The following is a 25,824-nucleotide window of genomic DNA, read 5'->3' as shown; positions in this document are numbered from 1 at the left end:
GTAGTTGTTTTTGTGATTATTAATATGTTTGTTTTGCTGTTGTAATTATTAGTATTACATGAATGTAAATTCTTTGTAGTGTAACAGTTAATGAAAACAAATTTACTCAAATGGGAATTTCTTAGTGTATTTGCAATTTTATTGCAATTGTGCAAAAAGCTACAAAACGTTTGACAAACACATCTGTGAAAGTTATCTTGGAGGTTTTTTACAGTATTACTACTGGAAGAAGTGTATTTCTAGAAAGTAGAACGCTTACGGGCGTTCAAAGTGATTACGAGAGATTTGTGTCCTACGTTGCTGGATTTGATGTCTTCTTGAATTGATTACGATCCCACACTGAAAGCTAGACAAGGCCTAAGCTAGCTGGCCTTAGCCGTTTGCTTAGCAATCACAGTGACCCGAAACCTCAAGAGAGATGTGAAAGACAAGATGGGGGGGGGCGCAGTGGGGTAAAGTTTAAGCGGGAAGTGCTTTTATGAAAGTGATGAAGAAAGGAAACAGGAAGTTGTGTGAATAGGTGCAAAAGTCGTATCCAAAGTGAAATTCTTCAGCTCTAAAGTCTAAAGTTTGGCTATGAGGTAAAATTTCAAACTGTTTTTTTTTATATATATATATCTTTTTGCCTTAAGTTGCTGTGAACGTCCATCACCTTTAAATGTTTGTGAAATCCCCAACAATTATCGAACAAATTATTTTTTAGAGCATTCATTAAAAGAATGAGCAGTATGTCACCATGAATAACTGTGACAGGAAGTATAGAGCTAATCTGTATCTGTGCTCATTTAAATAGCGATTTAAATGTGTAGAACTTTTGTCAGACCTCCTTCGATGACAGTATTTCAGTTTGGTAGAATCTTTTGACTTGGAAGCCATGAAAACTCCATAGGAAACAGAAAACATAATTTAAAAAAATGAAATAATATAATTGCATATCAACCTAAATATGTATTAAATATTATTAAGGCTAATGCAGCAATATTTGTTTTTCCCAAGTCCACAAGCCTTCTCACAAACTGAAATAGTGTTGTGATGATGCACATCGGTTTTGCAAATATCTGTTTCTCAGTTTTGTTTGTTGGCCTGTTCTTTGACTTGCTTTGAAATGAAATTGCGACTGCAAAAGATTATGATGACGATAAATTATGATGAGTAGAGCTGAAAATTCTTTACCAGAAACAATGAATGTTGACATATTGTGAAATAAAAGATGAGGTCTCAGTGCCTATGCTTACTCCACTTAAAAAAGCAGGTTCTGTATTATTTTTTTTTTTTTTACATGTGTTATTACACTATTATGCCTGACAATTCAACAACTTGTTATTCAAATACGAGTACAAGAACACCGTTATTAAACAGGGAATTCTTTTTGATAGCATTAATCTCATCTCATCTCTTCCAAGTTAAACCTCCTCTAAAGGATCAGGGTTTGAAAGAGAGTGAAAAAAATACATTTATAAGAACTTTTCTCACCAAAATCGTAAACATTTTGACTGCCAGGATTGCTATGGATATTTTAAAAGGCAAAAATCTGAAACACAAACGACACATAAAAACGAAAGGGCACAAACGGTAGAATTAAATAGACAACTTTTATTGAGGGGCAGATTTTCTAGACACATGAACAAGCTGAGCAGCACAAACACTGACTGTGAATGTGGAAAGTTATAGGTTTTTTAGCCACTCCAAGTTGTTTCCTTTCGGTTCAGACGGGTGGCCGGGGACATCGGGCATGTTCCCGTCGTCTCGCACAGGAACTGAGTGGAAAAGGTAAGAAACATAAGGCTTTAAGTAACTGGCTGAATTATACAGAGCTTATTTCAAAACATGCAGCACAACAACAACTATTAAAACATATATATATATGTATGTATATGTTTACCTGGATACGTGTATGGCGTTGCTGAATTGATCATTCCCGAATACTTGGAGAAGGGGCTAATGAAGGGAAGAATAACACCTAAAACATAAAATACTGGATTAAAATCAAACAACAGTGATTCAAAGAGCAACATGCGCAAAGCTTCGCAAGAAGTTGCTAGTCTAGTACGTGTAAAAACACCACTACAGAGTGACACACGTGACGTACTTGGATAAAAATCTATTATCAACAACAGAGGAAAACGTAAGCAACCCTGGACATTTCTATATTGACGAGCATCCAAAGATGAGCGCTGTGGAATTGTAAAAGCACTGCGAACGTCAAAGAGTTTGCAGCGTGAAACAAGTGTTTTCCTGCTGTCGTGTCCCTCCACAGGATGTGCACTTCTGTGGCTGTGAACTGACCTACTAGTCCGATCCCACAGGACACCAGGATAACAGGCTCCTTGTTCCATGCATTTTTCAGGAACCGTCCGACAGCTGCCGACAAAATAAAAACAAGCCTGGTTTCAATCATCCGAGTTGACATTAATGGTAACGTTAGCCGCTAGCGACACCCAAGGTCACGTTTCCTTTAGTTTTAAGCGGTGAACATTGCTTTCGCATTAGGAACAGTTTTTAAGAAGCCTTGTTATGCGTGTCGGAAATATTCGTCTTTTTCGTCGGAAAAGTTAAATGAATGATGTCTACCCGTATATTTCTAAACACAAGAGACAGCTAACAAGTCACATACCCGCCATGTTGTCTTGAGTAGTTCAAGCAGACGGGGATGACGGGAAATGTAGTTCGCTGCGTCATGACGTATATTTTCTGCGCCAGATTGTTTTCAAAACATGAGTTTCAAGAAGCAACAAAGACAAATACACTTAGTTGCACTACGTTTTACTACAGGCACACATCCCGTTTGAATCTTTGACAAGCGCAGTGTTAATTTACTAACCCGGAAGTACGGTGGCGTAATCATCGGTCGGAGAAGACAGGTTTTTTTTTAATCGTGGGGACGCTTGTACACACCGCAGGACACTGCTGCTCTTCTAGGCAGCTGTTTTCTGGGACTTACGGCTCATCAATGTAAGGACTCGACCGATTAATGATGTTTGTAGTCGTCTTTATGCGTGTGTGTGTGTGTGTGTGTGTGTGTGTGTGTGTGTGTGTGTGTGTGTGTGTGTGTGTGTGTGTGTGTCATTATTAATACCTTAACTTTGTCTAACTATTGTTGCTCAAGATTAAGAAATACCAGAGTATTTGCAGATCTCATGTATTTTGTCTTGTATGTTGTGATTTCAGCAGAATCGAATACAACTCTAAAACCCCGCTGCTAAATTGGATGAATAACATAAGTCTATGGCTTGAGGATGGCGATAGCTCGGAAATGCTGGCATTAATACTGTGGCGCAGCGACATATTATCGACTTGCTGGGCAACCAACGTCATCGGGGATGCTGCTTGCCGCTGAAGCGCAGACGTGCGTGGGTTACGTCACTTCGCGTCCACGCGAATGTGGGGTTTATCCAAGGCTGCGGTTTAGCTGAAGTGTTTTTGACTGATTGGCGCGAATCGATGCGCAAACCAAACAACGCAAAAGCGCTTTTGTTGACACGGAGATGACTGAAACGACATACTCAATCAGAAAGTGGTGTCCGTGGTTTAACTTTTGCTGCGAGTTTGTGGGCCGAGTGAAGGGAATCGACGATTTGTCCAAACAGTGATCTGAATGAACTTCTGCCGCTTTGCAGATGATGAAAGACTTCTCTGGTTTGGCTTTGCCGCCCCTGTTTGGGGAGCACATCCTCGAGGCCGAGCTGGAGCCGGGTGGAGTGGAACTTGGACCAGGAGAGGTAACGTTAAAGTCTCACATCTGTCAGGGAGTCTTTTCCTCTGCTGCAAAGTCATTAAAACACAGAATATAGCTCGTCATCAAACCAAATAACAAGTGTCAACAACAGAAAAATCATGCAAATCTAAAATTGTTTGATGTTATTGTAGTCATTATTTGAGATAATTGCATGCGTGCCAATAAAAAAAAAGGTTCTCACATCTGATGAGGTGCATGCAGACGTTTTCACATAATACAATTTCTGGGGATTTTGAACATTTTACAAAGTAAATATCAATTCTCCAGGTGGAGCTGGGCCCCGGAGGCGGTGAGCTGTCAGATAATACGGCAAAAGAAGACAAAGAAAGGAGAGCCCTGGATAAGAGGAAATATCTGGCCCTCAGTCGGAGATGTAAAGAAATTGAACAAGTGAGTGTCGGATTATTTATCAGGCATAAAGGGCAACTGGAATGTCTTACAAATCAGCGACTGGAGACTTGAAACACTCAATGACATTCCCTCTTATGAAGACGACCCGTTTAGAAATTTCTCCTCGCCAACTCACTAATTCCCTTTTCAGGTAAACCAGAAGATTCTTGGTCGCCTTCACCAAGTACAGAGAATAACACGACGGATGAAGAAGGAGAGGCGGTAATGCATCCTCATTTTCTTTCTTCGTGATTTTGTTTGTTTTTGGGGTTTTTTTTGTTGCTCTCTTTGTTGACGATTACGCTGGTCTTACAGGTTTCTCATGAAGACTCTGGACGGTCACAGTGATGACTACAGAAATGCACAGCTCACTATACTTCTCGAGGTGAGTATTAGCTGAACCGCAGATTAGCCTTGGTTCAAATTTTATTTTATTTTTTTAATTATTGCTTCAGTATTGTCAGTTGTTTTTTTTTGTTGTACAGCAGAATGTGTATTAATGCTATTAACTGATAACAAAACATTTATGTATGTGTACTTGCAGGTCAATATCAGACAATTGGTTACAAAGTTTGTGTGCATCTTAAACCCTTTGATTTCACACGAAAGCCTGAAGAATATCGAGTTGATCAGCGTCAATCGAGTGTTTTAATCGAAGGCGTTTTGCCAAAAAAAAATTGCTGAACACGAGCAAAATAATATTTTTCAAAGACGTTTTCCCTGAGATTCATAAATATAATGTGTTTACACGCGGTCGATTTGTTTTAAAACTGTCATTTGTTCCTGCTCCAGGATGAGCCCGGAGCCCCGGGAGATCCCGTGGCAGGACTGGACCACGATTGGCTCAACGGTGTCCCTGGTTCCTCTTCGTCTGCAGCGCAGCACCAGGCTACTGGACCAAAGAAAAAGAGGCACCGAGTTACACGGCATGAAAAGGACAAAGAGCAACACGTAGGTGGCAAACTCTGGTAGCTGCCGGTGTCCAATCAGAGGCACGGGGACTCGCATCTCACTTTCTTGCCATTATCCTGTCTGTTTCTGACTTGTGAATTCATCACTTCCTGGTGTGCGCTGTAACCGGGGCCTCCGGAGGGGTGAGATAAATGCTCGCCTGTTAATTTGAGTCTCTGCCTCTTTTTCAGACTGAACCGGACGCTCCGGTGACAAGCGACGCGCAGTTCGGAGAGATGCCCAGCCCCACGTCTCTGTCTCACTGACTATTACACTTTGCTGGATGTGATGATAAAGTGATGGAGGCAAACTGAGCCGCCCGCCTCTTTTCCTGTAGATACGTTGCTTCCGTGTTTGGCCATGGTTTGCACTGTCTGTAGTATGTATAAAGACTAAACCCTTGTAGGGGAAATGAGATGTGGATTTACATGAAATATATTGTTTATGTTTGTTGGATGCATTGTTTAGTTGTTTAGTGAGAGCCATTTGAAATAGATTGCAACTTCACATCGTCATAATACGTATACCATGAATTCCCACAAACTTTAACGAATTACGGATCTTTGTGCACGTGTGTTTTTCCAGTTGGTTTTTCGTGAATAAAAAAAAACAAATAAGTGACGCAGGCATTGACTTTAATAATTTCCGAAGTAAATCACGCGGAATGTTTTTCCTTTTTAAAAACGCGAGTAAACCTGATTTCAGGCGCTGTTTGGGGGCTCGTGTCGTCAGAGCGGATGTTTCATACTGATGGACGTAAGATCCGTCCAATAGGATCACAAAGATTAGCTTTAGGGCGGTGACCAAATGCGGAGGTGGGATTTTAGCTAACGTCCATCTTCAGCTACGTTACAGTGAACGAGCTTGTCGAAAAGAAAACACTATTTGGAAGTAAAGAAGACTTTCTGGAATAAGTTTTGGCTGTATTTGATAAAAAGACAAACGAAAGCCCATACCCTAGGTAAATGTCGTAAACAAGTAAATACGTAGATGCTCGGTTTGTCCCAATTTCCCTTTTTCATAAATGTGGCTAGCTAAGCTGCTAGCTAGCATTTGATGCATTAGCTAGCCTGGCAGTTAGCAAGTTTAGCTTTTGGGTGAACGATCAGAGCGATTCTAACATGCTATGACTTTCTCAACGCAAAAACCACCACATGAATGCTAGACGGGACCCCGTACTTACGATGCATGAATGCGATGTAATCACCAATGCGTACCGTGGTGTTTGTTTTGTATCGGGGCAGACAGTAAAGCGAGCGAATGGACGAGCTAGGAGCAGGATAGAATTAACGCTAGCAGGCTAGGTCGCTAATTTTAGCTGACAACGATGTCAAGTCGTACTGGTGGCACCATGAGTGGCTAGTGCGCTAAAATACATCGCTTGCCACAAAAGTTGTCGCGTGTACGTCTTTAAATTGTAAGCATAGAATGTTATTCGTGCAGCTAATGATATCAGGACATTTAGGAAGAGTTTCCGTCACTGCCAGTGTGGTGAAGCCCATGTTCTGGTTGCTCTTTTGAACTACTGTTTTTTTTTTCTTTTTTTTTTTTTCTTCTTAATTAACCGGTCGATATTTAAAAAATATATATATAAGTTTTCAATTTCTTCTCTTTCTGCTCATAGCTAACTGTGTGACAGACGGAATGTGGACATTGTCGTAGTTAGAGCCATGGCTGACAAAAGAAAACTTCAAGGTAAGAGTGTTTGCACTATTGTTGCCGAGGATCGGTCGCCCCGTTCAGCCTCCGCACATTGCACGGGGATTTTGGAAGTTTAGTTTTCCCACACACCTTTCTCTTGCTCCCGCAGGTGAGATCGATAGATGTTTGAAAAAGGTAGCTGAAGGCGTAGAACAGTTTGAAGACATTTGGCAGAAGGTAAGATTTTTCCTCTCTCTTCACTTGATGTGAATCTACTTTGGAAAACGACGCAACGAAACGTTGAAGTGCCGCATGGTTTGTCCACATTTCAGCTCCACAATGCAGCCAATGCAAACCAGAAGGAAAAATACGAGGCTGACCTCAAGAAAGAGATTAAAAAACTACAGGTAATAGCGGAGGAGCACGGCGTTGAGCGTCGACCGTCGTCCTCCACAGCCACTTTACGCTCCAAATGTATGTTGTGTTGTTTTTGTGATTTTTTTGACACTGCTAATTTGTCTTGACCAGCGATTGAGAGATCAAATAAAAACATGGGTGGCCTCTAACGAGATCAAAGACAAACGGCAGCTAGTCGAGAACCGTAAACTCATAGAGACGGTATGTTTTCCCCCATCGTTTCCTGTTTTTGTTGGAATTGTTTCAGTTGGGTGCCATAGAAAAGCTCACGGTTGTTGTGTTTTATCCAGCAAATGGAGCGGTTCAAGGTTGTAGAACGAGAAACAAAAACGAAAGCCTACTCGAAAGAAGGCCTGGGCCTCGCTCAGAAGGTGGATCCGGCTCAGAGGGAAAAGGAGGAAACGGGACAGTGGCTAACGGTAATATATATATACACACTTTCTGACTCCATGGTTACTCCATGCTGATTGTGAAACTGAAACAGAGCGCACGAACGAATGAATGACGGCGAAGCAAAGAGAAATTGCCTCAACCCAGCCGAGTTCATTTAAAAAATGACTTCCTGACGCTTTTCTCCTTCTGCAGAACACGATAGACACTCTAAACATGCAGGTGGATCAGTTTGAAAGTGAAGTGGAGAGTCTATCGGTTCAGACGAGAAAGAAGAAGGGCGATAAAGAAGTAAGTCCCCTCATTCCGGCGCTCGTTTTTAGCGATTGTCTTTATGGTGTCCTTTCCGTTGGTGATTCCTGCGAGTGTCGTAATGTGTAACGTGTTTCAGATTGATCTTGGTTGGCCACAACGCTGCAACCTTTTTTGTTTGTTTGTTTGCTTTTGGACTCTTTGCAGAAGCAGGATCGCATCGAAGAACTCAAGCGGCTAATCGAGAGGCATCGATTCCACATTCGCATGCTGGAGACCATTTTACGAATGCTGGACAATGACTCAATAGCAGTGGATGCGATACAGAAGATCAAAGACGATGTTGATTACTACATTGATTCCTCCCAAGACCCAGACTTTGAGGAGAACGAGTTCCTGTACGACGACCTGGATCTCGAAGACATCCGTGAGTTTTTGGCCGATTTAATTCATTCGGTCGGGCGACACCGGCGGCTGCTGCAACGCCTTGACCCGCCTCTTCTCTCATTCTCTTGCAGCTGCAGCACTAGTCGCAACTTCTCCATCCGGTCAGGGTAACGCAGAAGACGAGATGTATCTCCACTCCAGCAGCACTCCCACTTCCACCACCTCCTCCTCACCCATCCCTCCATCCCCGGCCACTTGCACTGCTGTGAGTTCTGCTCTTAACTCCGCTAATTTCTGCCGCGGCGTTTTGTCGTGAAAGCTTGCGAGGAAAAAGCAAAGTTCCTCCTGACACCTTTCTGCACGTGCTGCTGTCTGTTGAGTTGCATTGAGTTGAAACGTTTCCGACAAGTCCTGTTGTGTTCTGACCCCGTTGACTGGTTTTCTGAATCATCTTTTGAGAAGCGGATTGTCATATCAAGGTATCTCCTCCTATAGGAGAACTCAGACGACGATAAGAAAAGGGGACGGTCGACAGACAGTGAAGTTAGTCAGGTGAGAGGCTCTCATCTGTGCTGTGCAAGTAGATGAAGAGTTTAGTGCAGCGCTCTTCATCCTTGGTCCTGGAGAATCAAGGTGGCTGATGGTTTTTTCGCTCCTCAGGCACTGCAAAGGGAAAACATGCTTTTTGTCTGTGGGACCACGGGTGGAGACCCTTTGATCTAGCCTTCTTTTTTTTTTTTCCCTGCATTTATGGGCCTCAGTAGCTCAACAGTAGCCCTGAAGTTCCTGTTCTGACGATGCCTCTCAGGAAGGAGTTGCCTCTAATTCCCCGGTGTTCTGTCATTCCCAGTCTCCCGTCAAGAACGGCACACCATCCCTGCTGTCCTCCTTCTCCTCCTCCACCACCTCCGGCTCCTCCTCGTCCTCCTCCCTCGTGTCTATGGCGAGCGTGGTGGGAGGCATGTCTGCAGTGCCGACGAGCAGCAGCCTCATCGGGAGCTTCAGCAGCGCGGTGCAGCAACACCAGCATCAACCTGTGCAGCAGCAGCAGCCTCCAAGCCAACCGCAGCAGCAACAGCAACAGCAACAGCAACAGCAGCAGCAGCAGCAGCCGCCGTCGCAGACCAAACCCTCGGCCCCGTCAAACAACACCCCCAGCCCGCCCAGCAACCCCCTCCTGCCGGCTTCGACCGCCCCGTCTCTGCCGACGCCCAGCACATCCGTTTCATCAGCGCCCAACTCTCAGCCCCAGTCCACATCAGGGCCCAGCCCGGCGTCTAGCCTGGGGCTGGGGCTGGGACTGGGACTGGGACTGGGATTAAGCAAGGTCGGCATGTCAGGGACCAGCAGTGCCAACCAGATGGCTAGTCTAGGCCTGGGGGGCCACCCCAGCCCCCTCAACACCATGGCCGGGCTCATTTCAGGCTCCACGCCCGCCCCCTACGCCCAGGCGGCGGCGGCGGGCGGTCTGTCCCTGAGCAGCGGCACCCAGTCCAGCATTTCAGCGGAGAGCAGCACTTCCATCCCCACCTCCAGCTCCAGCGGAGTCACCACCAACGGCGCCGGCACGGGGCTCGGCCTGCTGGGCTCCAGCCCCGCCCACGGCTCGCTGAGCTCGAGCATCCTGGGCCTGGTCCCCGGCCAGAACGTGGCCCCCGTCACCTCTCAGGTGCCGCCCAGCTCGGTCAGCTCTCCCCCCGGGGTGGTGGGCATGATGGGCGGCGGCGGAGGGAGCGTCGGCGTGGTGGGAGGAGTCGGGGTGAACGCACTTCCTGCTCGGCCGCCCAGCGGACTCAAGCAGAATGGAAGCACAAGTACGTGGCCGCCTCAGCCCTGCTTTGCGTCGTCCCGCTCGTCTTCCCGTCGCTCTTCTGACTTTTGCTCCTCCCTGACCTGCAGGTTACAGTGCTGTCGTGGCAGAGAGCTCCACAGAATCAGCTCTCAGCACACCAAGCCAGTCTCAAAGCAGCCAACCCTCATCTCTCAGCTCGTCAACCAGTCAGCCGTGAGTCTTTATGTCCTCGCTGCCACGTCAAATCTCACACACACACACACACTTTGCCGCCTTCCTGCTTAACTTTTTCTTCCACCTCCGTGTCGAACAGGATGGACAACGGTCCCAGTTTAATCAGCTCGATCACGCTGCCCCCCAGCTCGCCGTCCCCCTCGTTCTCAGACAGCACACCCGGAGGAGGGAGTCTTCTCAACGGGCCTCACTCCTACACACCAGCCTCCGAAAGTCTCAAGGTGAGTCCCTGCAACAAGTGTCGCGGTGTGTTGACAAGGGTTGACCCTGCAAGAGTCACATAAGCTTCCAGCTAATCAGCCAATGCTGAAATTGTTTTCACTTATTTTTCACTTGAGGTTTTTTATTGAGAAGTTTTCTTGACGTAGTTGCAACATCCTAACAGACACAAACTAACCCTCAAAAAAGAACCACAAGAAAAGGAAATTAAAAATGCTAAAATTACGAACATATGAATGAGTCCCTTTCGAAATAATCCAACCATTGTCCTTCTTGGTTTTCAGTTATTTTTCAATTTGCCTGTGATGGCAGTTAACAGTTACAAGAAGTGAAATGTTCATTTCTGACACTTCTATCTAAATGCTCCCTCACATCCTTCAACCTCCACCCTTCACAATTCTGTTGACTTTGATGAAGTGTTTTCCATTTCCTTGAATTCACCCACTTAAATAAAAGTATTTCTTTTACTCGTTGATTTACTAGATTACTCATTGAGCTCCGTTCTCTAACTAATTTGTTCCTTCCCGTGTTAAAAGTCCAGACCTCCTTGAGGTTCTCCTCCACTCGCTGTGCGATTCCTCTCCGCTCAATGACCTCGTGTTGTTGTCTTCTGTCTCATCGCCTCCTCAGGCTCCGGAGCCTCTCAGCTCTCTGAAGGCCATGGCGGAGCGAGCAGCGCTGGGATCGGGCCTGGACGGAGAGATCGCCAACCTGCACTTAACGGACAGAGGTCGGAATGGTCAGACATGGCTCTTTCCCCCCACCCCCTGAACTGACACCCCAACCTGTCAAATTAGATGTGTCGAGTCTAACGAGCAGTATTGTAAGCGACGTCACTGAGCCCAAAACCTTCCGTATCTCTCGGCTCTCCTCAGACATCTTCTCTGGCTCGTCTGCGGCGCCCGGCACACCTGCCGCCCCTCAGCCGTCCGTGTCGGAAGTCAGCATTCCCCCTTCGCTGGGGGTCTGCCCGCTGGGGCCCACCCCTCTCCCGAAAGACCAACTCTACCAGCAGGCCATGCAGGAGTCTGCGTGGACACACATGCCGCACCCGTCTGACTCGGAGAGGATCAGGTGAGGCCGCCGCTGCTTGTCGTCTCCAGAAAAAAAAACGTATTATTGAATAGCCATACAGAAGTGAAAAAATAAGATTATATTATAAAATATATTTTAAAAAAAAAGAAAAGAAAGATATTTGCAAAATGAAATGAAGTAGCAACATATAGAGCATGGGTGGGCAAACTTTTTTACTGGTGGGCCGCAATAGGTTCTAAAATTTGACAGAGGGGCCGGAGGAGCAGCAGACGGATGCAGTGTTTTGGTGACCCACCTCATAGGGGGAAAGCTCTATCGTTGGATAAGTAGAAAATGTGCTTTAATGCCAATTGAAAATGAACAAAAGCGTTACAACAAAAAGTGTCTTTGAAGCCCCACAGTATTTAGCTCTTTATTGAAATGACCCTTAAAACACTGGAAAAAAAACTGAAATACAGCGATTTTATGACTTACTGACTGTTAATATAACTTCTTCAAGTTCAGCGGGCCGGATTAAAAAGCTTAACGGGCCATAGTTTGCCCACACCTGATACAGACAGATATATGAGAGAAAATCCCAGTGCTGGAACCTGATGTCACCACCAGAGTGCGCTGTAGCTGCTGCCCCGCAAGAGAGATGTCTCACAGCGTGCAGGAGTTTCTCTCTGGCTCTGCAGCCTCTGGGGGGGAAGTGGCAGATGGTGGAGAAAGACGTCGCTTTCAGCCTTTTGCTGAATTTGTACTTGCCAACAAAAAACTACAATAGTCTTTATTGTCGTGGCTGAAAACAAGTTGTACCGTGTAACACGATTTTGTAAATAATAATAAAATGTAAATGTAGAATAGTGCCAATTTTCCTCTGCAAAAGAATTGCAGGCGAAGAGAAAAGTCAGCAAAAACTCAGATGCTGATCCGAGTACAGTTTCTCTCTGTGTGTTGAAACTTGTCTTGGTCAACTGGTTCTCTGGAATGTCTGACCCCATTTCCGTGTCTCCGCAGACAATACCTGATGAGGAACCCGTGTCCCACCCTGCCCTTCCACCATCAGATACCGCCACATCACTCAGACTCCATAGAATTCTACCAGAGACTGTCCACAGAAACACTGTTTTTCATCTTCTACTACCTGGAGGTAACAGCCGCGCACCCGCACCCCGTTCCCACCATGTCGTCCCTCTGCAACGCTCTGTCCTCTGCTCCTCGCAGGGCACCAAGGCTCAGTATCTGTCAGCCAAGGCTCTGAAGAAGCAGTCGTGGAGGTTTCACACCAAGTACATGATGTGGTTCCAGAGGCACGAGGAGCCCAAGACTATCACTGATGAGTTCGAACAGGTACGCTCTCCCCTCCTCGCTCCGGCGCGCTGCCTTATCTCACAAACAGGCACTGAGGTCACGACACGTGGAGTCCCAGCCTCCACATTAACGCTGTCTTTGTCTCCCCACCAGGGCACTTACATTTACTTTGACTATGAGAAATGGGGCCAGAGGAAGAAGGAGGGGTTTACCTTTGAGTACAGGTACCTTGAAGACAGAGACCTGCAGTGATAGACAGAGGGGCTGCGGGCAACACACACACAAAAAAAAAAGGACAGAGACAAACGTGCTGCTGTTGACATTCCGAGACTGAACTTCAAACTGTGGATAGAGATTGTGATGTGTAGTAGAAACCCTCTCCTAAAACGGAGACTGGTGTCTGTATAGGTTGCATCTCAGCGTGAGGGACCCTCGCCGCCCCTCATGCAGCACTTTGCTTTCGACCACGAAACAAAACCAACCAACCAACAAACAACTCAAAGCGCCCCGAGGGCCTCGCCGATCGAAAGCACCGCGCTACATGAACCAGAGGGGGGAGGGTTGGGTGGGAGGTTGGGGAGGGGCTCTCATTAGAGATCTGCGTTTGTGCCTGTCTGTGTGCACACTCAGTATGTGGCATTAGGAAAGCCTACCCCCATGCATGTTTATCATGTTTTTTTTGTTTTCTTTTTTTCTTTTTTTCTTTTTTTTCTCTCTCTCTGTTTCATCAAGATTCTCTGTACCACCTACCTACCCAACATGAGCCTGGAAGCCTTTGACTTGACACAAAAACATACCTTGGATTTAATTGTTGGAGTAAACTGCCCTTCTTGTATTTACTGTAATTTGGTGGTTTTGGAAACGGGGAGACACAGTGGACATTTAATCATAGTCTGTAGGACTGGCTTCTTTTAAGACCCTTTGATGCCTGATGAATATGGTCACTATTAGAGATAGTGAGCGTTTATCAATAGTTTTATTGATACTGTCTTGGTCAATTCACACGCTGATTGAGAGTGACCACAGGGCCTCTCCCTGTGACAGGGAAAGAGTCCTTATTGGACATGGATTAAATTGCTATGCAATTGAACTGGTCTCTTGACTCCCTCTCTTTACAAATAAAATGTTTTTAAGTTAACTTGTCAAAGAAAATGCATTATTATGACACGTTCATGTTTGTGACAAATTAATAAACTTTGTAAAATAAATCTTACAACTAGGGTTTGAGACATGAATCCACTTGACATTTTTCGTTTTGATCTGTTTTCTTCTTTCTTTTTTTTCTTCTTTTTTTCCTCCTCGAGCGTGAAAAAGGAAAAGAAAACAAAGGAAGTCTCATGGTGACAGTCGGCCACACCACGCGCAGTGAATGTACCTTTACACGAGCCACCTCCTAATTATGCTCAAAAACACAGTGTTCCAGCATGGATGGCCCTGGTTGTTCGCTCAGCTTATCATCCGTAGTTGTCATTCTTCTTTTATGTTGCTTTACTTTAAGAGCTGCCTGGTTTTAGTGACCTCCCAGCGCTTGGAGGGGATTCTCTTACCGTGAATGTGCACTGATGAACTGTTTACATATGGAGTTACCAACTTAAGTGATAATAAGTATTCTGGTGGTAGGCCTAATTCACAGGACACGTTAGGCACGTCTCATCTGCTGTAGTCGTTCATGTCTGATACTGAAGAACAAAAACTATTTAATCTGGTTTTAGTGGGACAGATCGCAGCTTCTCTCGCTGGTATTTTTCGGTGAGAGTTTTAACAACAAAATCAAGTTTTGTTTTCATCATTTCAGCAACCGCGAAAACGTCAGATCTGCAGTTCCATTTTTTTTCCCTGTTACGTGTTAAGTATTCAAGCTTTTTTTGGTGGGTGGGCAGAGAAGGGGGCTTGAGGATGTGGAGAAAGGGGAATATGCAGCCAAGTTGTGAGAGATTTGCCTTTTATAGATTCTATTTTTGGGGGGAATTTTAAAAGGTTTCAGAAAGGGAAGGTCAGTTATGAAATTGCTAAAAAAAAAAAAAAATGTGAATTTCAAGACATATTTACAACTTCTTCCTCATCACAGTTCTGCATGGGAGATGTCATAATACGAGGTTATAACAGGATTGTAAAATTTCAATAAATACTTTTGAGAAATTACCAGTCAACTGTCCTCCAGTCCTGTCATTCCTTCATAGATTCCCTCTGCACCAACATCAAAAGTGCTTGCTTATCAATTTAAAACAATATTGGTTTTTCTTTTAGTGAACCAGTTTTTATAAAAATGGCAAATAATAAAATTCATGAAAGTTAAAACAAATAGTGCCCAGACACAATTAGATAAAACTCGTCCACCGCTCCAGTGTACATGTACACAATGATGATCTTTGTATGCAAGTGAGATCACATCTTTGTCGTTTCCTTCTTGACTTTGAGGAACTCTGCCATGTTTGAGAAGTACTTCTGGTTGGCTTCAGCCACCTTCTTCTCTGCAGCCTGTGGGTTCACAATCTCCAGCCCCTACAAGCACATCAGTTAGAACCAGAACCAGCAGTAGATGTTCGGTGGAAGGTTGTTCAGTTGTGTATTTTGTTTTGCTCTGACCTGCAGTGGAGTGAAGGCCACGCTGGAGCTGGTTCCTGAGGAGCGGTCTCTGACCGTGGACTTGCCTCCGTACGTCATGCTCTGTTTCTGCAGCGTTCTCTGTTGTGTGCAACCAAATGGTACAGAGACTTGAGAGGCTGAAAAACACAACAACTAACAGTTCGTGCAAGGATGGAGCTTACCTGCAGGGATTTGGAGATTCTGGCCTTGGTGGCCTCGTTGACCTGCGCCTGCCTCACGCGTCCACTGCCGCTCTTTCCCAACTGACCCAGACTGAAGCCCAGATCCTCCTGATACGCATCGTCTTCAATCTGCAGCAGCACAACCCGGGAGTAGACCACATTATCATTTATCCCAAATGCAAAAAGTTAAATTTCAACATTTTATATGATTATTACATTACTATGTCATGCATGTATTTTGTTTTTGTTTTTTTCTCAATGTTCTCATTTGTCCAGGCCACAGCTACAACTTGACTTGATAATATGTCTGTGAAGATGCTTTTCGCTTTATATCCAAGTGACTTTGTATTTGCCTGACTGGAGCTACGACGCATTTAGCTCTGTCAGATTTACTTCTGGAGGATTCGAGGACAGGTGGAGTCCTTAAGCTCCTCTCCAGCTGTTCCTGCCAAGTTTTTTGGGTGTGGTGACACGCACTGTACTGCGGGGTATGTTATCAGAGGGTGGGTTAGGTCAGTGTTTGTACCAAACACTGCAGCGTAGCAGGTGGTCAGTGATATTCTGTCTAATCATCAGGCAGTTTACTGTCATGTTTTCTGATCTCAGTCGGGCCCAGACGCTCCTTCATATTTCGATACCTTTTCGGAAAAAGAAGAATGTTGCTTCCACAATATCTTAACTGGAGTTCCATTCCTTCTTTTGCTTTCAAGTCGTAGCCAACCTGGCAAGCAAAACAAATAATGCTGAAGTCAGAAATGACCTGAATCTACACAGCCACTGTGCACAAAATAAACAAATAGTTAAATAAATGTAACATCAATGTTGTGCGTTTTGCAGCCACCAGACGGGCTGCCTTCCTCCACAAATCCTACAGACAAGAGTGAAAGATTTGTTTCAACGACAACACCCCAAGAGGAAGCAGGCAAGCAAACTTGGCATGAAAGATTGTCTTGTGGCACATTGAGTTGATAAACTTAAGATGAGGGTGGCGGCCAAAACTGCCAATGATTGAAATCCAGATTTGTGGGCTGTGGTTGTGATGTCAAAAAAGGTGACAGATGTGTGAAAACGTTGTTCACACTTCTTCGGGAGTCTACCCTTTACTTCCTCCTCCCCTCCAAAAGGGGGAGCCAGAGATTGACCGGTGGCGCCGATCACCCTTGTCCGTCCTAGTGTGGCGGTCCCAGGGGCGGCGCCCTCTGTAGGTGAAGTACTGGATCCTGTGCCTGAGGAGGGCCAGCCCGGTGGTGTAGTCACAGTCACAGGGGTCGGTGTCACAGTTGAAGTCGTCGAAGGGAAGTTCCAACACGGCGAGGAAGCGGTCCGCATAGCCGACAACAAACTCCGAAGAATCCACCACGAGGTCGCACAGGATCCGGGAGATGACGTCATCAGCAGTGCGCATGCGAGGATTTTTTGTTTCTACTGGCTTCTGTGGAAATGATGCAAGTTGGCGGTATAACAGATGGATGTGCTGGCTTCTTGAAAGTGCTCTCAGAAATAAACAGGAATATAAAATGTGCGAGACACATAAATTCCACTGAAACCTTTTGTCCCTTGCTAATGCAAATCCAACTCAATGATGAATGCATTATGCACTGCGAGGTTCTTGTGATACTTCTATATGGGTCTTCATTGGGGGTGGGGTGGTGGTGGGGATTTTTGTCTGTGTCATGTTTTCAAGTTTTGTTTTGTTTTTTTTCATCTTTTTTGTATGTTTGTATTTCAAATGCCTAATAAAATACATGGGAAATAAATAAGAAGATACTCCTAAAGAACTGCCAATTAATAAACAAGAAAATAAAAACAAGGAATTAAAAGTCAAACAAAAAAATGAAACAAGAAAAACTAAACACACCTGTGAGAAAAGCGACATTTGTGACCAAGGTGACACTTTCCTTTCAGGAAAAACTGGCACACACTCCCTCCATCCTCCTGAGCTTGAGCTGATTCTAAGAGGAAGACAGAAAAAGAACAAATGCGTAATTGCAAACATGTTTTCAAAGGCTGTGTCATTGAAGTAGACACCTTGTAAACACCGCAATGAACGTTTAAGTAACGACTCAAAATGGATTCAATATTTTGCCAATGATGCTGCACTCATGATGGGTGGATGTGGTGACAGCAGGAAGGATCATTAATGAGAGGAATGCACCAGTGAGAAGAAGAAAAAAAAAACGTAGCAGGTGGCAATGACTCGACCCAGAACACATACAGTGAATGTCAGCCAAGTAATTCATACATGGTTGCCGGTAAACTCAGACACATGGGGATTAGCTTGAGTTGAAATGTTTCTTCCTGATAAGAGAACAGATTTTTACTCATGGACCACATCCAAAAAATTATCTGGACTATGTCATGCTGACTTATTGCTGGCAGAATGGAGGGTTGCCTGGGAAAATAGGAACACAATCATTGAAGTTCCTTTAGGCATCTGAACTTTTGAGCAAATGACTGGAAGCTGTTTGATAAAAATAGCAGAGAAAAAGCTTTTTTCTTTTGGGACAACAGCTGGACCTATAAGATTGGAGGGGAGATGACCTCACCTCAGAGGTCGGCCGTGGCTCTTGACTCACTTCCTGACCCCTTTTACAGGAAACACTATGGGCACGAAGTTTACAGTAGGCCCACATTTCCACGCTGGACTGGATAATTCACAGTCATCAGGCCTATCAGTAACAGTGGGAGGGACTGCATTCATCACAAATGACTAACCAGAATTGGCATTGCTCACAGTCACGAGGAAGTGTATTTCATACTGCGGAATGTGAGTTCCAGGGACTGTGGCTTCAAGATATTTATTCATTCATTCAAATATTTCTTTGCCTACAGAGCACAAAGTTAAGGAACCATTGCTGTGGGTGGCCAACATGCTGTCAAATATGACCCGATATTGAGTTGCCTGTTTCTGTTGTATCATAGTTACTAATCTGTCCGTTTGAATAAGCTTACTGTCTATTCAGCGGGGACTGACTCTGAACTGGATGCTTCTGTTTTTTTTTTCATCAACGTGTTCTGACGCCATGGTCGAATCTGACACACACTGAACAAAGTCTTCTGTTATTGTTATAATGACGATTAGAATGTTAATTATCTTTAAAATAGTCTCATGTGACACCGGTGCTGTGGGCTGCACTCCGACAGTGTGTCAGGATGACGCTGGAAACACTCATAAAACAGCAAAACTTCCCCATCAACACTAACTTATTAAATGCGGAAGCGCTTGGACAGCGTGCTTCGGGCGTTTAAAATACTAACAAAATACTTTTTTTTTATTTAAATAATAATAATAATTATAAATATAGTAAAACATATACACGATTGGCATTGAAATATCACATAAATTGCGCTATTAATGACATGAACATTTAATTCATACAAATTTTCGAGCGTGTAGGTCTTTACGTCATCACTCTTTGACCCTGATTTGTTGCTCAGTGTGGAATTGTGGGTAATGAAGTTTTTATTTCCATGCGTTTAAAAAACACATTTGTGCGATACTTAAATGATGCATGGAACTTGCTAATAGTACGCCGCAGTTTTCTGCCCACCAGTCTGCTAAAACATTGCGCCAAACACTTATGATTCACGGTTAAAATTGAGGAAACGCGGCACCGGCAACTGCCATGCGTCACTTCGGCTCGAGCGCGTGACTCCGCGTCACATGACATTGTCTGTTATTGTCAGTCAGCGGCTGCACGGACGAAAAAGAGTCGAAAACCAAAAACCCGAGACCCCCTAAATCGTGGATTGTCCGGCCAAATCGCGGAAGTCTGGCCAAATGAAGAATCGCGAGCGGTTCACGATACTTTTTTAACCATGCCGTTTTTGCGACCAGACGAATGTCTTCACATGGAGTGGCTTTGAGCACCAAACATTTGTTGATTCTGATTGTTTGCCCGTGGTAAGTCTGTTTGATATCATTTTCTGCACCCTACATGATCACGCCCGTGTAATGCCAGAAACATACAGTGCACGAGGAACTACTTCTCGCTGATCGTAAACGTGAAATAGCAATGATGTAGTTGCAGTTGTAATTGTATCTTATTTTGTTATTTCTGTTTCTGTTTCCTGTCTTTCAGATGAATGCACTGGTTGCCCTCTGCCACTTCTGTGAGCTCCATGGCCCTCGAACGTTGTTTTGCACTGAGGCACTGCACCCTCCGTCACCGTCCCCTTCACAGGCAGGTGCCCAGATCCCAGGGGGGGACAGGGACCGCGACGGTGACCGGGAAGGTGAAGGGCTGACCATGAGGGCCAACAGCTCAGCCACACAGAGGGCTGAAATGTGTGATGTGAGAAGCGACTGTCCTCTCATTTATTCAAACTGTGTAGTCCTCGCTCTGCCAACGCTGCCGGAACTCAACTTCCTCGACCTTATAAAGTGTTTGTTTGCCCATTCACCTTGCCTTTTAGGGATGTAGATCACTTCCCGCAACTCACCCCGGCTTTGTGAGCATCGATGATGAAACGGGCATACGCTTCCTGAGCCACCAGCATCCCAGACAGCCTCAGCTGTTCAGCGTGGTCCGCCAGGCCTGCGTGCGCAGCCTCAGCTGTGAGGTAAACAATGAGTTTACCTCACAGTGTGTGTGTGTGTGTGTGTGTGTGTGTGTGTGTGTGTGTGTGTGTGTGTGTGTGTGTGTGTGTGTGTGTGTGTTCTCGTTTGTGTCTAACTCAGCCATTCAAAGTATTATACATATCTCATCCTTCCTTTCTGCATGGTCAGGTGTGCCCTGGACGTGAGGGTCCAATTTTCTTTGGAGACGAGCAGCATGGCTTTGTGTTCTCGCACACCTTTTTCATCAAAGACAGCCTAGCCAGAGGCTTCCAGCGTTGGTACAGTATCGTCCTGGTGGCCATGGACAGGATCTACCTGATAAACTCCTGGCCGTTCCTCCTGCGACACCTTAAACTTACGATACAGAGCCTCCAAAGTACAGCGCTCAAGGTAAATCACTGATGAAAACTTTTCTACAGGTTGCAGACTTATTGCTCAGGTCTATTCTTAAGCCCCACGGTGAGCATTTGAATACACATACTGGCAAGACAGTGAAAATAAAATAAAAGTCTGTGTGTTTTTGGTGACGTCATGAAAGACTGATAACTACAGCGTTCTCATTTACTACTAAAAAATTATTATATTATACTGACCTATTTGCAAAGAGCCATTGAAACACTATACCAGAATATGGGCTGTTTCTGTTTCATGATTTTGCTAAGATCAAGTTTTAGACCAAGTCATGATACAGGAATAAGCATCAGCATTGCGTAACGAATGCCTTCATGCACCTCCTCCCAGGTGTTTGACTGCGAGCAAGGCGTCTGCCCCCAGCGGTCCGTCAGGATGAACAGCGTCTTCTCGCCAGCCGTGTTCCCCCACCAGAGGAGCGGCAACGCGGCCCGATCGCTCACGTCGCTCACCCAGCATCCCAACCTGTGGGCCAGCCTGCACTCCTCCTTCAGCTGGTGAGAGGACGCACTGTTGCACGCTCTGCCGTGGACGGGCTCACCGTAACGCTTGTGCTTTCACATCACGACCCAGGCTGCTGAAGGCCTGTGGGAGTCGTCTGACGGAGAAGCTTCTGGAGGGCGCACCCACTGAAGACACCCTGGTGCTCATTGAGAGACAGACAGGTGGGCATTTCTTAAACTGTTTGTCGTTGTGTCTCTTTTGCTTTCGCTTTGACACTTTAACCCTGGAAATCTGCCCCTGGTGTTTCTGCCAGTCTAGCAGATGTTATTATTAACTGTTGCTGTGGAAAAAAAGGATCACTCTCCGCGACCCATTGTCCACTTGTTTTTCCTTTGCATGCCCAGACTGCACTCGCCTCTTGACGAAGGCTGAGGTTACCATGTGTAACATCATGATGGCTCCATTACTTGTAACGTCTCAAAACTCCCCTGTTTTTCATCTCATTTCTCGCCAGTCATGGGAAAGACCCCCTTCCGAAAACACTGATTCACCGTAGGCTCGGCTTATTACTCAGGACTTAAAGGTTTCAGAAGTCGGTGCTGGCCACAGGCAGTTGAATTATGATCCCCTCTAAGTCGCAACATAATATTCAAACAGTAAATTTTTTTTAATAATTCCAACATGCGCATGAAGGTTTTATTATCGCAGGCTTTCGTTGCTCTTGTTAAGTCAAGAACTCTCAGAATAAGGAGGCGAGATTTTACGTCGCTTCTCATGTAAAAAGAAGCTGATTGGTAACAGGCGATGTATACACTATATGTACACACACATATATACAGAGAGAGGTGTGATGGAGGCAGCCGGGTCTAGTAATTTCTACTGGAAATCCCCCCAATTGTTCTGCAAATTGCCTTTGAGACATTTGGTCATCGTTATTTCAGCAGCTTTGTCACATACTTTTTCCTCCCCAAAGAGCAAGAGGAGGAATTGAGCTGCTGGGAAGGAGCAGAGGGAGGTGCTTCCAGGGCCCAGCGGCACCAATCAGAGAGCGACATGGGCCACAGCTTCCTGTGCGACGATGCTAAATTAGACGGATTGCCTGGTCCAAAATTCAGGTCGCTAAGGCACCTGAGACAGGTAAACAACAAATCACTTTCAGAGACTCAAAGTCTAATTTTGCATTTGCGTTTCAATGAAACGCAGCAGCTCAAAATCTCCACGTCAGCTGCTCACGTCTTGTCCGGTCACATGTGTTCGCTGCTGTGCATCAATCAGAGTGGGTTTGCCCTGCAGGTCCTGGGGGCAGCAGAGTTCCGGCAGCTCGTGTGGCACGTGCTGATGGGAAACCAGGTCATATGGAGAGGCGCTGAACCGGGCCTCATCCGGTCAGCCTTCACCGTGCTGAAGGTGCGTCCGATATCGGGGTTTGTGAGAGTGCGGGTTCACGGTAGTAGAGGGGGTGCGGTTGGCCAGTAGTTGACACTCGACAATCAAAGACACGTACGAAATGGAAAATACTTTTTATCTGGGCAAGTTCCCACATCAACATCTGAACTTTTGTTTATTAGTTGGAAAAAAAAACGTCTGTGAAATGTTTTGGATTGAACGTTCCGATCCAATCATTCACTTGTCTCGGCTTTATACTGACTCTGATATGCCGTGTGTGTGTGTGTGAAGTGCTATCTCACATTCAGTTTGCCAGAATGTGCCAAACATTACAAATTCCAAATAATTGGAAGTGACTACACATACGAAAGCCACACACTCCATTAGGGCTGTGTGATTAATCGATTTTATATCCAAATCGGATTTATTAGTCAAGACAATGTTAAAAAAAAAGAAGTGAAATTTTAGCATTTTATTAATTCATTGTCAATCCAAGGAGGATTTACAGTATCTTTCAGTTTCACTTCATTCCCAATAGATACATTTGTTTGCTATTTCTCTTTAAAAAAATAAAATATTTGAAATAATGTTTTCCATTGTCTTTTCTAGTTTTACCAAAGAAGTCGAAATCGAAAATCCAGTTTTCAGAGAAAAAAACAAAACAGGATTTTATTTTTGTCCGCAATCACCCAGCGCTCCATTCCTTTGGAAAGTTCAGTCTGGCAATGCCATTATAAATTGGAGTTTCCACGATTCAGATATTTCAAATTTCTTATTTTGGAGTCAGTAAGTAGTTCAGGACTCCTCACTCGTTTGAGTATTTCTTCACAAAAGCATAACTTAAAAAAAAAAAATGAAGGTGTTACTTCAACCTTTTTTGTATTGTTTATGTTCACATGACACTCCTTGACTTGCTGTCTTTGCCTGCACAAGCCTCCCTGACCTTTCTGTATAACAAGACCGAGCATGTTGCAGTATAGCTGTTACTGGCTTCATTTTGCTATCAAATGTTTCCTGCATGTAATTTTGAGATTGTGTTTTTATTCATTTATTTTTTTTCAGATATATTTATCGTCGTTCATGATTAAATCTTTTATGCAGCTTATTATCTGCCAGCTCACAGCAGATGTTGTGACTTGCCACTGTGGGTGAATCACCTTTCCTGCTGCCACTGTTCACCAACGGAGTTATTTTAACATGCTAACTCTAACTAGCTTGCTCAGTTAGCCTGACCTTGTCCTCTGTCTTGCCTCCCGCCAGTCTTTGCTGCCGGTGGGCTGCGTGCGCTCGGTGCCATACAGCTCTCAGTACGAGGAGGCCTACAAATGCAACTTCCTGGGTCTCAGCCCAGATGTGCCCATTCCGGCTCATGTCAGCTCGTCAGGTATGAGAAAGGTGGTGCGATAACACAAATAACTCTTTAATCGCCTCTTGAGTTTGTTTGTTTTTTTAAACACCTTTCTTTTTGTTTGCACTGCAGAGTTTTCCGTGCTGGTGGACGTCACTTCTGAGAGAGGCTGTCATCTCTCAGCCGTGGGTGAAGATGGATTGTCCTCAGTTTATAAGTTCACCATCAGCAGCGCCAACACGCAGCCGACCGACAGGGGTGAGTGTAAATGACTCAAGCCTTCTGAGTTAGCTTCTAACAAGAGTCGACGCTGCTTCGAACCCGTGTCTGAGACTCTGCGTCCACACATCATCAAACTTTTCTATTGTGCGCCGGCATCCGCACAGACTGCAGCCTGTCTCAGCAACTGCGGTGTTTAGGTGGGGTCAGTTGTCACGGTTTATCGTGGGAGCTTGACGTTGGAGAGACAAACAAACGCATTCACACTGCGCTAATCAACTTAATTATTCTGATGACTCACTGAGTGTTGACATAACCCTGCTTCAAAACGTCAACACCGACATGTTAGTTGGGCACATTGTTTTTTTTCCCGTGACCTAAAAGGAAGAGTTTCTCACTCAGAAACTGAAAGTTCCACCGCTGGCTGCTGACCGCAAAGCATCCTTGCAAGGTTGTCTGTGGTGACATGTTGTTATTTGCATAACTATATGCAGTTTGGCAGTGGTAAGGAGCTGCAGCTCACAAAAAAGAAGCCAAAAAAACCACACTTGTCTGTTTCTTCTGTAACGCATGAAGTTCTGGTTGAGGTTATTATTTGCAGTAACTAGTGAATGGGGTAGTCATTTTTTGAATTCCGCATTGCTCGTTAAAGCAAGGACTGGAGAAAATCAAAAATGTTTCTGCGTTTTCTTACCCCACAGTGTTTAGAAAGGCTCCAAGACATCCCAGGATCCAGATCCACATGAAAAGCTAATTTGTTTGTCTTGGCAGGCAGCCTATCTCTCCTGCTTTTTAATCAAACATTTTGTTCAGCGGGGGTTTCAGACAACACGGCACACAAAGAGTGACCGAGCCGAGTCACTTGATGCGGAGGTGTTTCAGCAAGCATGAAATGTGCTAAAAAAAAAGTTCTACCCATGACGTTTGGATTTTTTGATCATGTGACCCGACCCTGTCAAACCCTGGTTTTCCCCCAGGTCCCACGCTGTTGAACAAACTCGAAGTCGCCCTGTCCAACGAGAACCTGTCTGTGGAGGTTGTGTCTCACTGTCTGTTGTGTCTAAAAGAAGAGTGGATGAAGTAAGTGAAACAAAAATTTTTCTGAATGTAATGGTCTACTGTTTGAGGAAAAAAAAAAAAAAAAAAAGCAGCCCTCCTCACAGCTGAGTCTCTGTTCTCCAGTAAGGTCAAAGTGCTGTTCAAGTTCTCCAAAGTGGACGGGCGTGGGAGGGAGGACACCCAGAAGGTTCTTGCCGTCCTGGGGGCCACGGGCCCAGGAGAGGAGGACAACGTCAGGCTGCTCAAGTTCTGGATGACGGGACTGAGCAAAACCTACAAAAGTCATTTAATGACAGCGGTGCGGGGAGGGGAGAGGAGCCCCAGCCAGTGAGGGAGGGAAGACAAAAAGTCGAACACTGAAGAGCAGAAAGCGAAAGCGGGACTCTTTTCATCACTCCTGCGAAGTGTGTGGGCCTTTCAAGTCCAACGCGATAAGGAACTTCTTATTTATTTTTTTGTAAGGCATAAGGCATTTGACCAGCACGTTGAGTCCAGACTAAACATGCTGGTCTCAGAGCAGCTGAAGCTCCGTTTTATCAAAGGGAATTCTCGTCCAAAGCGTCTTGACCTATTGACATGTGAATTTTAACTTCTTTGAAAAAAAAAAATTTTGCACTTTGTTTACGCTGTTGTTGGTGATCGAGTATTTTAAAAAGTGAAATAAAGAAATGTTTACGCACTCCATCACATCCTTGTTTTGTCCCGTTTGTTCCCCCCCCTCTAACGTCTCGGCTGGCTCCATCTTGTGGCAAGCGACAAGAATAAAGCAGAGGTTTAATGGAGACGTCCCCTCCCCGTCTTCCTGCTCGCCTGTTGGAGTGGCTGGCAGCCAGCGGGCCTGTAGTGGTGTAAGACAACACTTTTAAGGTTTTCTGGTGTCTTGAAATGTTC

General features: G+C 45.0%; 4 protein-coding genes and 1 long non-coding RNA gene across 8 annotated transcripts; 3 read left to right on the top strand and 2 right to left on the bottom strand.

Moving 5' to 3' along the window:
• Positions 1-1,573: 1,573 nt before the first annotated feature.
• On the bottom strand, positions 1,574-2,683 carry ndufa3 (NADH:ubiquinone oxidoreductase subunit A3). Its single transcript, XM_076040904.1, has 4 exons — positions 2,615-2,683; positions 2,287-2,361; positions 1,883-1,960; positions 1,574-1,757 (listed from the first exon to the last, which is right to left on the bottom strand). The coding sequence occupies exons 1-4, from the start codon at positions 2,619-2,621 to the stop codon at positions 1,666-1,668; spliced, it is 252 nt and encodes an 83-aa protein (XP_075897019.1). The 5' UTR covers positions 2,622-2,683; the 3' UTR covers positions 1,574-1,665.
• Positions 2,684-2,713: 30 nt separating this feature from the next.
• Positions 2,714-5,387, top strand: tfpt (TCF3 (E2A) fusion partner). The gene is made up of 7 exons (XM_076040897.1): positions 2,714-2,952; positions 3,618-3,719; positions 4,004-4,126; positions 4,278-4,348; positions 4,442-4,511; positions 4,919-5,077; positions 5,269-5,387. Exons 2-7 carry the CDS (start codon positions 3,618-3,620, stop codon positions 5,341-5,343), a joined length of 600 nt encoding a protein of 199 aa, XP_075897012.1. The 5' UTR covers positions 2,714-2,952; the 3' UTR covers positions 5,344-5,387.
• A 499-nt stretch (positions 5,388-5,886) lies between these two features.
• Positions 5,887-13,177, top strand: cnot3a (CCR4-NOT transcription complex, subunit 3a). 4 transcript variants are annotated; one of them, XM_076040840.1, is made up of 18 exons: positions 5,887-6,038; positions 6,702-6,772; positions 6,888-6,955; positions 7,051-7,125; positions 7,247-7,336; positions 7,426-7,554; positions 7,721-7,816; positions 7,985-8,204; positions 8,296-8,429; positions 8,660-8,716; positions 9,015-9,978; positions 10,064-10,169; positions 10,270-10,411; positions 11,040-11,139; positions 11,285-11,483; positions 12,444-12,576; positions 12,651-12,776; positions 12,891-13,177. In XM_076040840.1, exons 2-18 carry the CDS (start codon positions 6,748-6,750, stop codon positions 12,987-12,989), a joined length of 2,763 nt encoding a protein of 920 aa, XP_075896955.1. In that variant the 5' UTR covers positions 5,887-6,038; positions 6,702-6,747; the 3' UTR covers positions 12,990-13,177. The 4 variants fall into 4 exon arrangements, with proteins under 4 accessions (XP_075896955.1, XP_075896952.1, XP_075896954.1 ...); XM_076040837.1 differs by having other exon boundaries at positions 11,040-11,148; XM_076040839.1 differs by lacking the exon at positions 7,247-7,336 and having other exon boundaries at positions 11,040-11,148.
• A 1,875-nt stretch (positions 13,178-15,052) lies between these two features.
• On the bottom strand, positions 15,053-15,889 carry LOC142898123 (uncharacterized). The gene is made up of 3 exons (XR_012928535.1): positions 15,506-15,889; positions 15,324-15,422; positions 15,053-15,239 (listed from the first exon to the last, which is right to left on the bottom strand). It is a non-coding gene; the product is annotated as an uncharacterized LOC142898123 (long non-coding RNA).
• Positions 15,890-19,162: 3,273 nt separating this feature from the next.
• On the top strand, positions 19,163-25,620 carry flcn (folliculin). The gene is made up of 12 exons (XM_076040866.1): positions 19,163-19,409; positions 19,588-19,800; positions 19,922-20,068; positions 20,235-20,456; positions 20,808-20,974; positions 21,051-21,142; positions 21,895-22,058; positions 22,215-22,328; positions 23,568-23,691; positions 23,788-23,913; positions 24,852-24,954; positions 25,057-25,620. Exons 2-12 carry the CDS (start codon positions 19,588-19,590, stop codon positions 25,262-25,264), a joined length of 1,680 nt encoding a protein of 559 aa, XP_075896981.1. The 5' UTR covers positions 19,163-19,409; the 3' UTR covers positions 25,265-25,620.
• The last annotated feature ends 204 nt before the right edge of the window (positions 25,621-25,824 follow it).

Source organism: Nelusetta ayraudi, unplaced genomic scaffold, assembly GCF_046127955.1.
Source record: "Nelusetta ayraudi isolate G7.1 ecotype Tasmania unplaced genomic scaffold, CSIRO-AGI_Nayr_v1 ptg000063l, whole genome shotgun sequence".
NCBI lineage: Eukaryota > Metazoa > Chordata > Actinopteri > Tetraodontiformes > Monacanthidae > Nelusetta > Nelusetta ayraudi.
The sequence above is the reverse complement of the archived record's forward strand: the minus strand, read 5'-3'. Positions and strand labels throughout refer to the sequence as shown.